The sequence below is a fragment of the Panonychus citri genome, unplaced genomic scaffold, assembly GCF_014898815.1.
Source record: "Panonychus citri isolate SS breed McGregor unplaced genomic scaffold, ASM1489881v1 Contig00030, whole genome shotgun sequence".
Taxonomy (NCBI): Eukaryota; Metazoa; Arthropoda; class Arachnida; order Trombidiformes; family Tetranychidae; genus Panonychus; species Panonychus citri.
The window spans coordinates 14,357-30,078 of record NW_026515435.1 but is presented as its reverse complement, the minus strand read 5'-3'; the positions used below and the strand labels follow the sequence as shown (position 1 = coordinate 30,078).

General features: G+C 29.9%; 1 protein-coding gene across 1 annotated transcript; it reads left to right on the top strand.

Annotated features, from left to right (window-relative positions):
- The first annotated feature begins 1,223 nt into the window (after positions 1 to 1,223).
- Positions 1,224 to 14,764, top strand: LOC128397391 (uncharacterized). The gene is made up of 2 exons (XM_053358116.1): positions 1,224 to 1,612; positions 11,836 to 14,764. Exon 2 carries the CDS (start codon positions 13,253 to 13,255, stop codon positions 14,762 to 14,764), a length of 1,512 nt encoding a protein of 503 aa, XP_053214091.1. The 5' UTR covers positions 1,224 to 1,612; positions 11,836 to 13,252.
- Positions 14,765 to 15,722: the final 958 nt, after the last annotated feature.

Sequence of the window (15,722 nt, the reverse complement as noted above, 5' to 3'; positions counted from 1 at the left end):
AGATGAGGTAAAGCGGAAAATGTTTTACTATTATAAGTAAACATTAACATGGTTGAGACACTTTGAAAAGGTTGAATAAATATAATAGAGATCAAGTAAACGTAACGGTAAAAACTGTGATATAATCATAACAATCAGTTAATTATTATTAGTACAACTGATCATTTGTGTTTCATTTAAGCAAATTAAAAAACAAACTCTATACAAAAATCAAAGTTAATCAAGTTTCTAACTCGTAGTTACTCAAATAATTAACTTTTCATAAGGGATTGAGATCTAATTTCTCAGTTATTAATTTAGCAAGCCCATAATTGTGATTACTAAATTAACTGTGAAATTAACTTCATCTCTGCGTAGTTATTTAGTTAATTACCATTTTCTAAGAAATGTTTACAATTAGATCTAAAATTCATCATAACGGTGGTTCTAAAGGTCAGAACTTTCCATTGAACATTTACAATTAACTCGATTTCTCGAATATACCAAACATCTCGAAAAGAAAAGTTCTAACACACTCAGACTATTTTCGAACAGAAAAAAAATCTAAATTTCCATTTGAATCAAACTATTACCAAAGACAAGAGTATGAACTGTTCACTCAATTTATGATCGACGATTTCGAGTCCACAATCGTTACTATCGAAAGTTTTTCCTATGTATTCAAGTAGTAATACTTTCAGATTGAATGAATTTCAATCCTACAATTAGTATTAATTCCCAATCAGCATAATAAATCATTTACAGCTCAAATTACCAATGATTAAAAGCTACAATTTACTTAATTGTAAAATGAAAAGTTTGATATTTCAGTTAATTAACCGTAAATGATAATCATTGATCATATTATTGGTTAGTCGATGTTGAGAATAGCGAGCAAAAAAAAAGTTGATCATCTATCCAATCAGACAAAATAATCAATTGACAAGCTATCACAATTAGTCAATTTAGAGACAAGGTATCTAATTGATCAACTAATTACGATTAAAATATAAAGTGTTTCAAAAAAAAACCTGTAAAGAGATTACAGGTAAACGGTATCATTTACCGTTATGTTTACATCAACAACATGAAAGATTCTGGAAAACAGGTTTATCATTTATCATCATGATTCTTTCTCTCTCTCTTGACTCTTTCTTTTTTCCTGGTACCTCCTTTCTCTCCCCCTGTCTCTCTCTCTCTCTCTCTTTCTCTCTCACCTTCATCTTTCTTCATCTTCTACTTGATTTTTTGGTGAGTTTGTTGTAACTTGCTGATAGTATTTTAAGTTTCTGATTGAACCCTGATTCTAATTCTGGTGTTGAAATGAATTCCGTAGAAAAATACCAAATCCATCATCATGAACACCAACAGTAAATTACTCTAATTAATCTCAACCTGAATTAATCACTTACCTCTCTCATCTTAATCCTAATCCATTGTTGATATTTTTGTTTCTCACTTGATTTCCTAATCCCTTTTTTTTTACAATCAACAATTGTGTTCCAACAATTAAATGGACTTAACAAAAATAATTCTGATAACAATGAACTCTAATAATTGTCTCTCTTGGATTAGCTGATGTTAATTGTGCTTCTTAATTAATCTTGGACATTTGCTCAGCATCCTCATCAAGGTAAAACCTTTTTGCTATTATTTTTACTATTATTACAATGATTATTTCAATTATGACAATTTGGTGACATTTCAATTGATTCATATTATAAACATTTCTCAGGTAAATTAATCTACTCGTTAATTGTGTCATATTTGATCAACTGTGTTGATAGATTACTAATTATTTCATCTCCATTGTTACACAACAATATTAGTCAATTATACTTGTAATTATTTGATTGATATTGATGTTGATTATCATTATTATCAAAGATTAATCAACAGGAATCAACGACAATTTAAAAAAAAATGAAAGAGACAACAACTAGACATGTTAATCTATTGATGACAGTTTATTGGATTTACTAATAATGATTGTTGATTGAATCCATTAAGATGATTTCGTTGATTTAATTGAGTTTATTTTCTGAGAAATGGTGAAACTAAATTATCTCAATGAATCAATGAAACGATCAAGATAATCAAGGAACTAGAAATGATAAGGTCAAGATAAATAAGATTATATCAGTTGATAGCATTTTCTGATGAAATTTTCATCAACTTGTTCTGAATTTTTCACTCATCTTTCATCATGATCACTCTCTCATCATGATAATGATGTTGATGATCCATTGACCAACATACAAATCTAACTCTAATTGGTGATGAGTATCATTTCATTCACCAATTATATAGTAATAATTTATTAATTTTCCAGGTAAAAAAATGTGAAATTGTTTCAATCGTCAGGTTAAAATGAATTTTGAAGACCATGAGGTTTACAATCAATTTGAATTGGACATTTCAGCTAATCAGCTTATTGATGAGATAAACTTATTGAGCACTTATTGGAAATCAATCTAATAGAAAACTTTGATAGTCTGGAATTGTATAATAACGACCGGAAATGAAAAGAAAAGAGGACAGAAGATGCAAAAAGATGATGATGATGATGATGAGCAAGTAAGAGAAAGAAAGAAAGACAGACAAAAAAGACAGTAAAAAAAGCCGGTTTATGGGGCCAATTGATTTCATCGAAAAAGTGATATTGAGACCAGTTTTTTTCTTCTTCTCTTTCTTTTCTTTCTCTTTTCCTTTACTCCCTCACTCCTTCAATTTCTCTCATCATCATCATCATCATCATCACCATATTCAGCTCACTCTAAGGTGATTACATGAGACTATTGATCCATATGGTGCGTTGATGAATGGCCTTTGTATGAGGTACGCTTTTATGACGACGACGATGACGACGACGATGATGATTAGTGATGATGATGATGATGATGATAATGATTGTTGAAAATATTTGATATCTTTTACCTGTTCTAACGCGTCCCCTTTTCTTGTAAAGTGATGATCATTGATGACAATCTTTTAACATTATAACTTCAATTAGTTTACCTGATAATGGTAATTATCATCTATTCGAGCGAATCGAAATGAAAATACTCTATATATTATCAATCGATGACGATGATACAGCATACATAATGATGATGATGATGATGATGATAACATTCAACGTCTCATCTTGTTTGACATGATCGCCATCATCTCATTCACTCTTCATTCTCCGGTCGAAGTTCTCATGTTGGTCAAGACGTGACTCGTATCTTTAGTTTAAATCAATTTAAAATTCACTTATAAACCAATTATAGTGCATTTCAATACTATACAACCATCTTTGCCCTTAGGCCTTTAAAATTGAGTCTTAATTTTTTCTCAATCGCCATTTCAGTTTCTGACGTTTATTATTATTATTTTACTCTTCTTTTTCTTTTCAGGCTATACATTCATATATCTATCTTGTTGTTATTGAACATTCTGATGATGAAGATGATGATTAACTTGACTAATATAATTACGCAATCAGATATCGTAACGATAATAATAATAATAGTATAACGTTACAACGAAACCTAACGTAGTAAAACTGTACGAACGATTTGTAAAACTTTTTGATTCATTCGAAAATCTAAAACCAAATCATCAAGCTCGTCTCTCTCTCTCTCTCTCTCTCTCTCTCTCTCTCTCTCTTCTCTCATCTCTCATCTTCATCTCTCATCTTCATCCTCATCTTCAGTTACTGTACAAAAAAACCATATAATATAAAACTAATAATATAATAATGATACCGATGATAATATATTTATATATTATAAATAATCACCATCCACACAAACTCAATATAAAAAAGCAGAAAATTTTAGTTACAACTTTTTTTTTTTAATTTTCTTATATTCTAATAATTATTATTATTATAAATATAATCAAATAAAAGTTATTTATTTATATTTTATATATATTAATACAAACGCCCAGCATTTAACGCAATTTATATTATTATTCAATTAAATATTAAAGTTATTAGTTAATATATGAGTTTGTTAATAGGAAATTGATTGGGAAAATATAAACTTATTGATTTGGTGGTGAAAGCAAAAAAAGTCAAAATTGATTATTGTTTTCTGTTGTTGTTGTTGATTGTAAATAATTTAACAATTTAAATTGTTGATTATCTATTATTTTGTTAATGATTATGATGATGTTTGTATCTATTGATTGATGTATCCATTTCTTAATCATGTTTAATCATCAGATTGTTAACTTTTAAATGATCATGTTAATGATAATAAGAATTTAAGTTTTTTTTTATTTATCAGAATTGAATTGAATCATTAACTTTTATTTATTTTGTATTATTTTCAATCATCATTATTGTTATTATTATATTGTTACTGTTGATTGTTGATTGTTGATCTTTGATTATTGTGATGAAGACAAGATGATTAAGGTGATTAAGATGTTGATTATTAAGGTTTGGGAGTGTGACAAAGTTTTTGTTTTTGTTTTCTTCTTGTTGATCAGGATGAGGATTAAATAATTAAACCATCTCAACGATTATCATATGAGTTCAAGGGTGTTTGATTGATTGGCTACAATTACATTCAGATTATCTATTGATTATCTTGTTGGATAATCTCATTGATGACAATGATGATTAAAATGTTTCACTTGATTGGTTTGCTATTTTTTTGCACTTACCTTAATGAACGAAGTAGGAAATTGATAAGTTTTGACAATGAATATGAAGAGAAAAAAGTTTTTCATTCAAAAAAAACGATAATTGATCATTGATTATATTTCTCAATGATGATGATGATGATGATAAACATGATGATGGTGATGATGTTAATCTTAGTGTTTGGGTTAACCGATTGGGTTGGATGAAGGGGTTTGATGTTAGCTAGGAAAAGGTATGAAAAATGATGATATTGATGATAAAATGGGAGTTGGTGCATAACGAATGTCCCAGAAAAGTACTTACCTTTCATGATTATTATTATAACGGTAATTTTGTCTTACTACAGGTAAATGCAAAATAGAGAGAGAGAGAGAGAGAGAGAGAGACGTCAAAGTGTCATGAACGCTGTGCGTACATAATTGTAGGTAAAAGGTGAAGATGATGAGAAGAAGATGATGATGATGATGATGAGTGTGAGTTGTATTAACACACTGGCCTTTTGCTTTGGTCCGATAGTTTAATTGATTGAAGTTCAAACAAAGCCAAAAAAAGGAACCACGATCATGATGATTATTGAGTCATTAAGATTGTCATTTAAAGAGACACCAGAGATGACTGAATAATGTTGATCATCATCATCATCATCTCATCAATGTTGACAGTTGTCAATTAACAGTTAATATGTTTACATGCCTCGATAATTAATCATGATTCAATTTCCTACCTATCCTACTTACCTGAGCTCCCATGTCCATCAAGGTAATAAAAAAAAGGTCAGTATTTGTCTTGTTAACAAATAAGAAACTTTTTTTTTACTCTCATTTATATATTCACACTTTTTCAGGCTCGAGCATTTCATCATGTAACCTGTTGATTTGTTAGCTTGTTTTTTAACTGTATTTTTCCTTCATCACTTACATCAAACACCAAATCATGATCATCAACATGATGATTTCTCATTTTTTCTTTATCCTCATCATCATCATCATCATCATCTTGTCCTTTAGTTTTATGAGTTAATCCAAACGACTATCTGATTGTTGATATTGAGTTTTTTTTCTTCTTTCTTCTAAATTCATCATAATAGTTAAAACTACTTGAAAAAAGTTCTGAAATTAGGTGAAACCCTGTTTTTCATCCTCATCTTCATTTCTATCATCATCTTTTTTATCCTTATTATTATTATTTCTTAAAATGTAACAAGTTTTTTAACTTTAACCGGATCACGATTAACATCTTATTTCTATCAAATTTCTTCCCTCTTATTTCTCAATGATATTCGATGATGATCATGATGAGGATGATAATTCTCTTTCATCTCATCATCATTCTCATCATCTTTGCTCATCATCACAATCTTTTTCTCTTTTCCTATCTTTAGAATGAAAAACCCGAAGGGTAAGCGAGAGAGAGAGAGAGAGAAAACTATTAGCAAATCGAGTTTATTAAATCCCGAAAAACTGATAACTCTCATTGATTCCAATATTATTTAAACTCTTAATTCCCTCAACTGTTAACTAATCAACTGATAACCCATTTGCAATTAAGAAGATGATGAAGAAAAAAACTTTTATCATCATTTAGATTTTGTAAATCAACAATTTAGATTTTGTTTTCTTTTTCTTTCCTCAACTAATCAACAACAATCATTAATCAACTCCAATCAAGACAAAAAAGTGATACACTTTTTTCAAAGTTTACCTTTGGTTGGTCATCTTCATCTTCATCATCCTCATCATCTTCCTCATGTATCATACTGCTTAAGGATATTGTATCTGAGTACTTTGAACAGCTAATCCAACTTAATTTGACATTTCCTTTTCCGTTCAGGTATCAATACAAGAGCAAAGTTTTTTAATTAAAACGCTTTTGCCTCATTAATCAATAAGTACAATTATTACTTAGGATTAAGCTTAATCCATTTCAATCCTGTTATTTATTTATATTATATTACAAAAAAAACTATCGGAAACAATTAATCATCAATGTCACAATTTAAAGTGTTTCTAATTCTCAGCTTGTTAATTGTTTCAATTTACTGATTAACAAATTGTCTTTATAAACAATTTATGAGGGTGAAAATTTTGTTGATCCAATTTTGTTTTTGTTTTATTATTATTACCAAAGTTAATCAGCTAATCAACTTGCATAGTCATTGATATAACAACGGTGACAATTTGTAGTAGTAGTAGTAGTAATCAAGTGGATAAACGCATCATCATGATGATAAATAAACGTTCAACGACATGAGAGTATTGCTGAATTATCATTTCCTGTATTCTGAATGCTGAAAGTGTTAAAATCGTGAGAAATATTCACCATTATCATTACCATTCCAATATCATCTTAGATTGAATTTTCAAGTGCTCGGTGTTAATCCGTGCATACTGAACACACTGAGCACACACACCACCTTGAGACACCAAGAAGGATGTGTTACCTGTTATTGTACCTGACAGAGCATCCGATTACCATGGTGGAGGATATTGAATCGCTTCCTTGAATATCACATCAACCATCAAATTGATTCAACTTCATCAATACCCAGAACTTACAATGATCAAACTTGTTTTTCTTTCTCTCTCTCTCTCTTTAAATTGGTTGACAAATTAACTTTAATTCACCTGATAAATTAAGTGATTAAATTGTTAGTTAATTTTAAGTGATTTTCAACCTTTTTTCCCTGTCGATTGTTGTTGATTGTTGTTGATCAATGTAAACAATATTTGATTGTTTGTTTTCATTGTGAAAAACAAAACCAAAACTTATCCTTACAAAACTACTCAAGATAATCAACTTTAAATTGTACTCTTAAATTTAATTGTTCAAACAATTTACTACCTCAACTCTTTGATTACTATTAATAGATTTAGTTGATTGTCTCTTCAATTAATTGTTTTTCTAGGTAATCACAATTACAATGACAATTTTCACTTGTAGCCATTATCATAATTGATTAGCATCAATCAAACTTATCGACAATTAATTATAAATAAGATTAATTTTTCAATTGTTTTAATCAACTGACCATTTAATTGCTAATTCATTGCATTGACAATCAATTTTTTTTGTTTTTCTCAATGACTTTTGCTGATATTCAATTGTTACTTGACATTAATGTTTATAATTATTGTTTTTCTTAATTGTTAATGAAATTATTGTCATTTATTTCAAACTTGGCTAATTAACGGTTCCACAATTAAGCTGATTACTTTTATTATATTATTATAATTCAATTATCACAATAATTTAAATCTAATATCTTTGTTTCAATGACAATTATATAAAGTTAATCAACGATTGATGATTTTGTTGAAAGCAAAATATTCAATGTTAATTGTTTAAAATGAGCATTAAATTTTTGATGGTTAATCAAGTTAATTAACAACAGTAACAACAACAACAAAAAAGGTTAAGGTAAAATGAATTAACTTTGATTGTTGTGAGTTAACTTGATCAAAATTGATTAAATTTGATTGACAGCAATTTAAACTTTATTGGTTTGATGAATTGGGATTGTCATTTACAATTAACATTAAGAGTAAAAAAAAAGCGATAATATTAACTTTAATTGTTGGTATTTTTTTATTTACCTGTTGATTGTTGTTTTTACAAATCGAACCATGAATTTTGTTAGTTATTAAATTGTCAAAATGTGACTTGAAAAACTGAATCAATTGATTAACCAGATGATTAGTAAACTATTGATGAGGTAAAGGTATTAAAAATGATAATAATGATTAAGTTTTGTTAATTTTCATCATGATTATGATCAACAATCAGTCTGATCTCACCCAATTGTCTGAAAAGTTTATTTATCTTTACCTTTTTTTCAGCATCATCATCATGTTATTCAATCCAAATGATGATGGTGATGATGATCAGAAGGATGCTCATATCATGATTGTATCAAGATTAATCAACACACACACCTTGATTGCAGACAATTATTATTAAACTAGTAGCCAGTTAATCAACAATTAACCACCAACTCTTTAATCACCACAATCATCATCATCATCTATTAATATCACTTTTTATACTTGAAACCATTTTCACTTTTTTTCTCACTTGTTTTAATATTAAACTGTTGATGATAATCAATTTTAATCATGTTGTTGTTGTGATGATGATGATGATGATTATTAATTCAGATGATACCTTGATTTATATTTATCATGTTAATTTATTATTATCAGATTGGGATTTTTTTTTATTTTACTTTAATTACTTCTGATTGGAAATTGTGCTTTTTTCAATTCACATTTCAACATGTTTAAGATTAGAAATTTACTTTGGACGATTATAATTATCGTCATTATAATTGGAATAGTTAATTAAATTGTGATCAACGGAGAGATTGCAAATGATTCTTTTAATTGTTTGGAGAACAAAAAAAAATGGGAAAATAATCGAATCCAATTGTTCAATTATCTAATTAGTTAATTACCTTGGATTCTTATAATGTTCGTTCAGATCCGAATTTGAATTCGTCTCCAAGTATTATGATAATAACATATTGTCCTTGTCGAAAAAAAAAAGTTCTAATGGAAAGATGAAAAGTTTCGAGAGAGAAAAAAAATGGAAAATAATTTAAATTCTAATCATGCTGAATTCTTGTCATGATTAATTCTGATTATCACCAGTTCAGAGACATGGTGGTTATCATTCAATTTCTTGTAATCATATAACCGGATCTTTGATTTGGAAAATAAAATGAATGAAAATTTGTTAATGATAATTTTTTTTTCTGTCTCCAATCTGAGTAACTTTTTTTTTTGCTTCTTCTCCTCTCATTCTGATGTTACCTTCATTCAGCTATTAATTATCATTATATTAATTGAGAGAGTTCATGTCCTGAGGGCTTTTTGGAACAATTTTCAAAAGTTTCAGCTAAATCCAAGCTAAGATACAGTTATAGTTATTAGTAACAGATAGGGTGGGGTTAAAGGTTCCTAGAGTTATCTTGATGAATCCCCACCCGAAATCAGGTGATGAGGTAAACTTGAAAGTAACCATGGTAACGGTCATAGTTTTAAGCATTTCAAGTTAACTTTTTTCTGCATTCTGATAATGAGAAATACTCACAACCCGGACATGGTATTAATCGTATAATATATATATATATTTATATGAATAAAAGGATTGAGTTGTTGATGATGATGGAGATGATTCAGATTCTGATTCATGATTGATGAAAAAAAAAACAATTTTCTTACCTTTTTTTGTTCACATCATCATCATGACAATTAATTAACTGATAATCAGGTAATCGGTTGATACTTTTGTGCCAAGTTTTGTGATTTTTTTTCGTGTTTTATTTGTTAATTATCAAGCTAATGTGTTAATTGCAATGATTAACAATAACACAATTTGAACAATTAACGATAATCACTTAACAAAATTAACAACATTCTGCTTTCTCATTTGGGTATATAAAATTTTCATCATGAAATGAAAATTTTCTTGTGAGTTTAATGTTATTATTTTTCTGTTAATTGTTATGCTTAATTGTTGCTGTTGTTGTTGCTAATTGTTGTTTATTTTTGTCTCTCTCTCTCTCTTTAAATTGTTTGATTCACTTTGATTAGCTTCTTGAATTTTTATTCAACAATAATTTTATCATGAAAAAAAACCATAACAATTGAAATGAGTAAATGAACTTTATCTCCATGAAAATGAATTGAAATTTTTGTTTTTCTTTTCATTTTCTCATTTATATCAATTGAATTATTTTTCACATTTTAACTAACAATTAATTGAACTCTATTTTTATGCTGATGATTTTATTATCATGTAAATCAGTTAATTGTCTATGGTTTAATGGTTAATTGTTTGGTTAATGGTTGAGAGGATTAAACGAAGAAAGTTAATTAACGATAACAATTAACTTATCGAGGGAATGAAGGTTTTAAACTTATATGTTAATTACGTTGGTTAGGTGATAGATTTTAATTGTTAAGAGCAAGTAAAAACCTATGTTATAAAAAAAATCACAATTAGCTAATTGTTAACTAGCTGTTCATAATGATTACCCATTAACTGTGGCAATCTTATTAATCAGTGACTCTTAATTGTGATTTAGCATTTAATTTGTTATTGTTACTGCTTATGGATTTGTTATATTTACCATGTTTGATAATTAATTGTGTGTTTCCCTGTGACAATGTAAAAACAAAATGGCAAATCAATTAGTTAATTTTGTTTTAGCAAATTGCTGTTAAATTAAACAACAATTTACCTGTAATATAACAAACAGGGCGTTGACATTTACCTGTTGATTGTTGTTGTACCTTGTCAATGACAATTTACCTGTCGACAAATTTTGATCATCAAGTATTGATTCAAGTTCACTCAATACTTATGCATATACATGTATAGAGATGTGTGTGTACTTAGATTGACAAACAAAGAGGTCATAGGTTAACAAGAGGATGGTCAATATACTTTCAAGAGGGTGACAAAATCAGGAATCAGGAAAAACAATGATGAAGATGAAGATAAACATTTACAATAAAAAGTAATTGTCCTTTCAATTGGTGATGCGGATAAAAAGTGAAAGCGAAAGTGATAAATTGAAAACCTTTGAAAATTGGTCAACAATTAGAAAGCAATTGTAGTTAAACATCAATAATTTGAATATGAATATACTTGAAACCCTCTTGACCAATTGTTATCCTTATACTGACCATTGAATTACCTTTATCACCATTTAACTCCCAGTGTTTATATTTAACCATTTTAATTGTCAACTTGATAATAAGTTTTTACCTCAAGGTTTATATCGTTTAGTTACCCTTGATTATTTCATGTTACCTGTGATTTTTATTATCATAACAATTTATTAATCATAACTTCATAGCAATTGACTTGATTAAGGCTTTTTTTTAACGTAATTGTTAAAATAACAACAACAGGTAATAATTTATTTATATTTTTCTGCAAAGAATCAACAAATAGTATTGAAAAAAAATCCCCTTTTTGGTTAGTTAAAAGTACCAATAAAATTATATGGAAAACATCACAATTAACATTATCATCATGATGATTAACTCCAATTGTTTACAATTAAATGTTTCCAACAATTTATATAATCATCGGTGTAACATTGATTTGGTCATCATTTGTCTTTTACCTGTTCAACTAAATTGATAATATACGAAAAAGTTAATTAACTGAAAATTTTACCTTTTCTTTTCTCTATACATTTATAGTGATCAACTAATTCTAAACAATTAATATTCAACATTGTCCAACAATCAACAATATCAACGAAAATTGTTAATCACCTTACCCAAAGTTGCTGTTAATTAAATTGTTAATTCGTGATAATATTTAATCATAGATTGGAGAGATAAACAAACAATTGTCAACACCCGATTTGTGAACGTTAATCAATCAATCGAAATCAACACAATCAACAAATAATTTAAAACTTTTCTTTCTTACAATTAATTGTTAATCAGATAATTAAGGTGTAATTAGATTATTAATTGTTACCTTAACGTTGTTGATCATTGATCAAGTTTCATTTCCCTCAATTATTGGCCTTTAATTCAATTTCTTTGGTGGATTTTTCATTCAATTCTCTTGATTAATTCTGGTGGATTAACTCATTTGGATTCAATTGAGTTTGATTAACAATAACAATAACTATTATGAGGAGATCACAAATGATCATTACCAAAACCATTGGATTAACTATTGTTATTAATCAATCAACTACTCTAATCCAACAACAACAACAAGGCGATTCTATAAGATCAACAAGTCCTTGATTAACATTTTTCGCAAATCACAATCAATCTTGATAGATTCAAGCGTGACACCTACAAGTTTCATCCACAATTAACAGTCAACAATCAACTGATCATATTCGCAATCATAATCTAATCGAAAATTAAGTTTTACCTTCGTTTTCTTCATCTTTCTATCTCTCTCCTTAATCTTGTCCCTCTATCGACTTTTCATCTCATCGAAAAACGGATAACGTTCAATCTGACGATTTATCCTCATAATCTCATATAATATAATCACAACAATTAATCATCAATAATTAACCTTAACTTTGACCTAAATTCATTGATCGAATCCGCAGAAGACAAAAAAAAGTTATCACTTCTATTTAGAAATCATAATTAACCAGTTTGATTGTTGTGAATACTTTTTTCTGTTGTTTCTGTTGTTTAATTGCTTACAATTAATTTTGATTAGAGCTGAAAAAAAAACTTCTCTTCAATTTATATTAATTCACAGTTAAATCATCATCATCATAAATCATCATCAAAGTTGATCAACGAAAATTATCAACAATCAAAACCGCCGAGAACCTTTTTTTTGTGATTCACCGTAAACTTAAGGCACGACGACGATACCCAAAAGTCCAACGGTTCACCCGTTACCAGGTCATCACAAGTGACCCCGTGTGACGTAACGGGAAAGTGTGAACCCATAGGAAATCGTTACCGTGATTGTTGTAACGGTTTAAATAACCAATCAGCTGATCCTGATAATCAACCATCTAAACAGGTAACCAACATTCAGCATCACGGATTATCATCAGGATCATCAACAATCAAACCGATTGATTTGAGTGGTAAAAAGTTATCACCACCGTCAACAAATAACATCATGTGTCCACCTCAAGTGACCACCGTTGATGAAAACAATCATGTGGCCGTTGTCTGGCGAAACCTTACCGTTTATAAACCAATGGATCTACTTGACGGTTTCCTGGTTAAATCCATGTCCCATAAATGTCGTAAGGCCATTTTACGAAACATTTCAGGTGTCTTTCGATTCCATGATCTATCCGCTATCATGGGACCTTCAGGTGCTGGTAAAACAACATTGTTACAATGCTTATTTGGTACATGGTCAGGTCGTTATAAGGGTAAAATCTATCGTAATCCATTAGCAAATAAGGCCTCATTTATAACCCAAAAAGAGGAAGATCACTTGTTCCCTTGTTTATCGGTTATTGAATCCATTTTTTATGCTTCCCGTTTAAAGGGTGCTCAAAATGAGTCCAAGGTTGTTGAAGAGCTTATTGATCAACTTGACCTTCGTAATTGTCGCCATACTTTGGTACACTCATGTTCGGGTGGTCAACGTAAACGTTTGGTTATCGCTCAAGAATTGGCCTCAGAGGTTAAACCTAAAATTTTATTCATCGATGAGCCAACATCAGGTTTAGATTCAAACGTTTCTTTTACCGTATTAACTCAATTGCAAAAACTTTGCATGGCCCATGGAATGGCCATAATTGCGACAATTCATCAACCCTCATACAAGATTCTTAAACTGTTTGATCAACTTTACGTTCTTTCACGAGCAGGTAAATGTCTTTACCAAGGTAGACCGGAAGTACTTCGCTCATATTTATCTCAATTCCAGGTTAATTGTCCAAATGGACATAATCCAGCGGATGTTATCATTGATGCCGCTGCGATAAATACAGTTTGCCTTTTGGACGAAGAAGAACCAACCGATTGCTTTAGTCGAAGCCATCGATCATCTCGATCATCATCTAAATCCTCATCAGCAGTCGCCAAGTCACAAGTCAATAAAACGACAACCAATTTATCATCAAATTCCTGTCACCTTTACCCTTTCACCTCACATTTTACAACAACAACAAATAATTGTCTCAATAACTGTAATCACACCAACAATCATAATAATTGTCTTCATCTTTCACCACCACCAACATCCTTCTCATCTCATCCAATTTCATACTCATCCTCATCACCACCAAATGGACCTGCAAGTCAACAACAACAACGTAAAAATCACCAACAACAACAACCCAAAGAGTCAACGACAATTTCAATAGTAACACCATTAGATGAGAAAGAATTATTAAAAGTTCGATTATTAGAAGAATCTTCTGCCAAGTTGATTGAATTCGAAATGGATTCAATTGATACCAGTTCAATGTCTGAAGTTGAAGAAATGAGAGAAAATCGGAATCACCTTAGCCTTCGCCATATGATGTATCTACTTCGACGTTCATTTCTCCATGGTACTTGTCGTGAACCTTTATGGTTATTTATTCGTGTTGGTTTACATGTATTCGTTGCCCTTTTACTTTCAATGCTTTACGATGGTAATATTGGTGTAGATGATGGTTGCCTAAGGTAAATTCAGCTGGATACTATTATCGACCCAATTGTACGGAGCAAGTTCCACTTTCCCGTCTTCGTGAGGAATCAAATATCGATAGGAACATATCTTACCTATTTTTCAATCTACTTTTCCTCATGTTTGCCGCTCTCATGCCAACGGTGTTAACCTTTCCCTCTGAGATAAAAATCTTTATGAATGAACATCGTAACGGATGGTATTCAACCGCCTCCTATTATATGGCCAAAACATTAACAGAATTCTGGATTCAGTTAATCCTTCCCTACCTCTATTCCCTATTCACTTATTATACAACCCAACAGATTGGCCTGAATTCATGGGTAGACGCGATCCCTTGCCACCAAGTCATCAAGATTTAATAACTTTGTCTCAATATCAATTCTTGCCTCTTATATAGCCCAAGGGGTTGGCTTCTTTATCGGAGCCATTTTCACCACCAATTTTAACATCTCCATTTTCGTGGCCACCGTTATAATGTTATTCAATTTTCTTTTCTCTGGTTTCTTTGTACGATCCAATTCAATGGGTCGAGCACAATTTATAACTTACCTTTCCTTTATACGATTCGCTTTTGAGGCCATTCTATTAACCATTTATGGACAGAAAAGATGCCACCCGATGAGAATGGTGTCCGTCTAAGTGATTCTGGTTCGTCTTTTGCATCAAACGATCAAAGTGATTCTGAGTATAATAATGTGATCTCCGTAGTGATGTTCAAATTTGAGCTCAATGATAAAGATTATTCAACCCATTTTACCGCTCTAACATTTCACCTTATCCTTTGGAGGTTGGTGACATTTTCATCCTTTACTGTAAAGTTAATCCGGAGATTAATTTCCGTTTCCTAATTTATCCTGTTTATCACCAGGAAAATTTTCTCAGCCAAATGCTGTCTCTATTTTTCAACCCTTGTAATAATTATATCTTTAGCTTTTATCATTTTTTCCGTCTATTA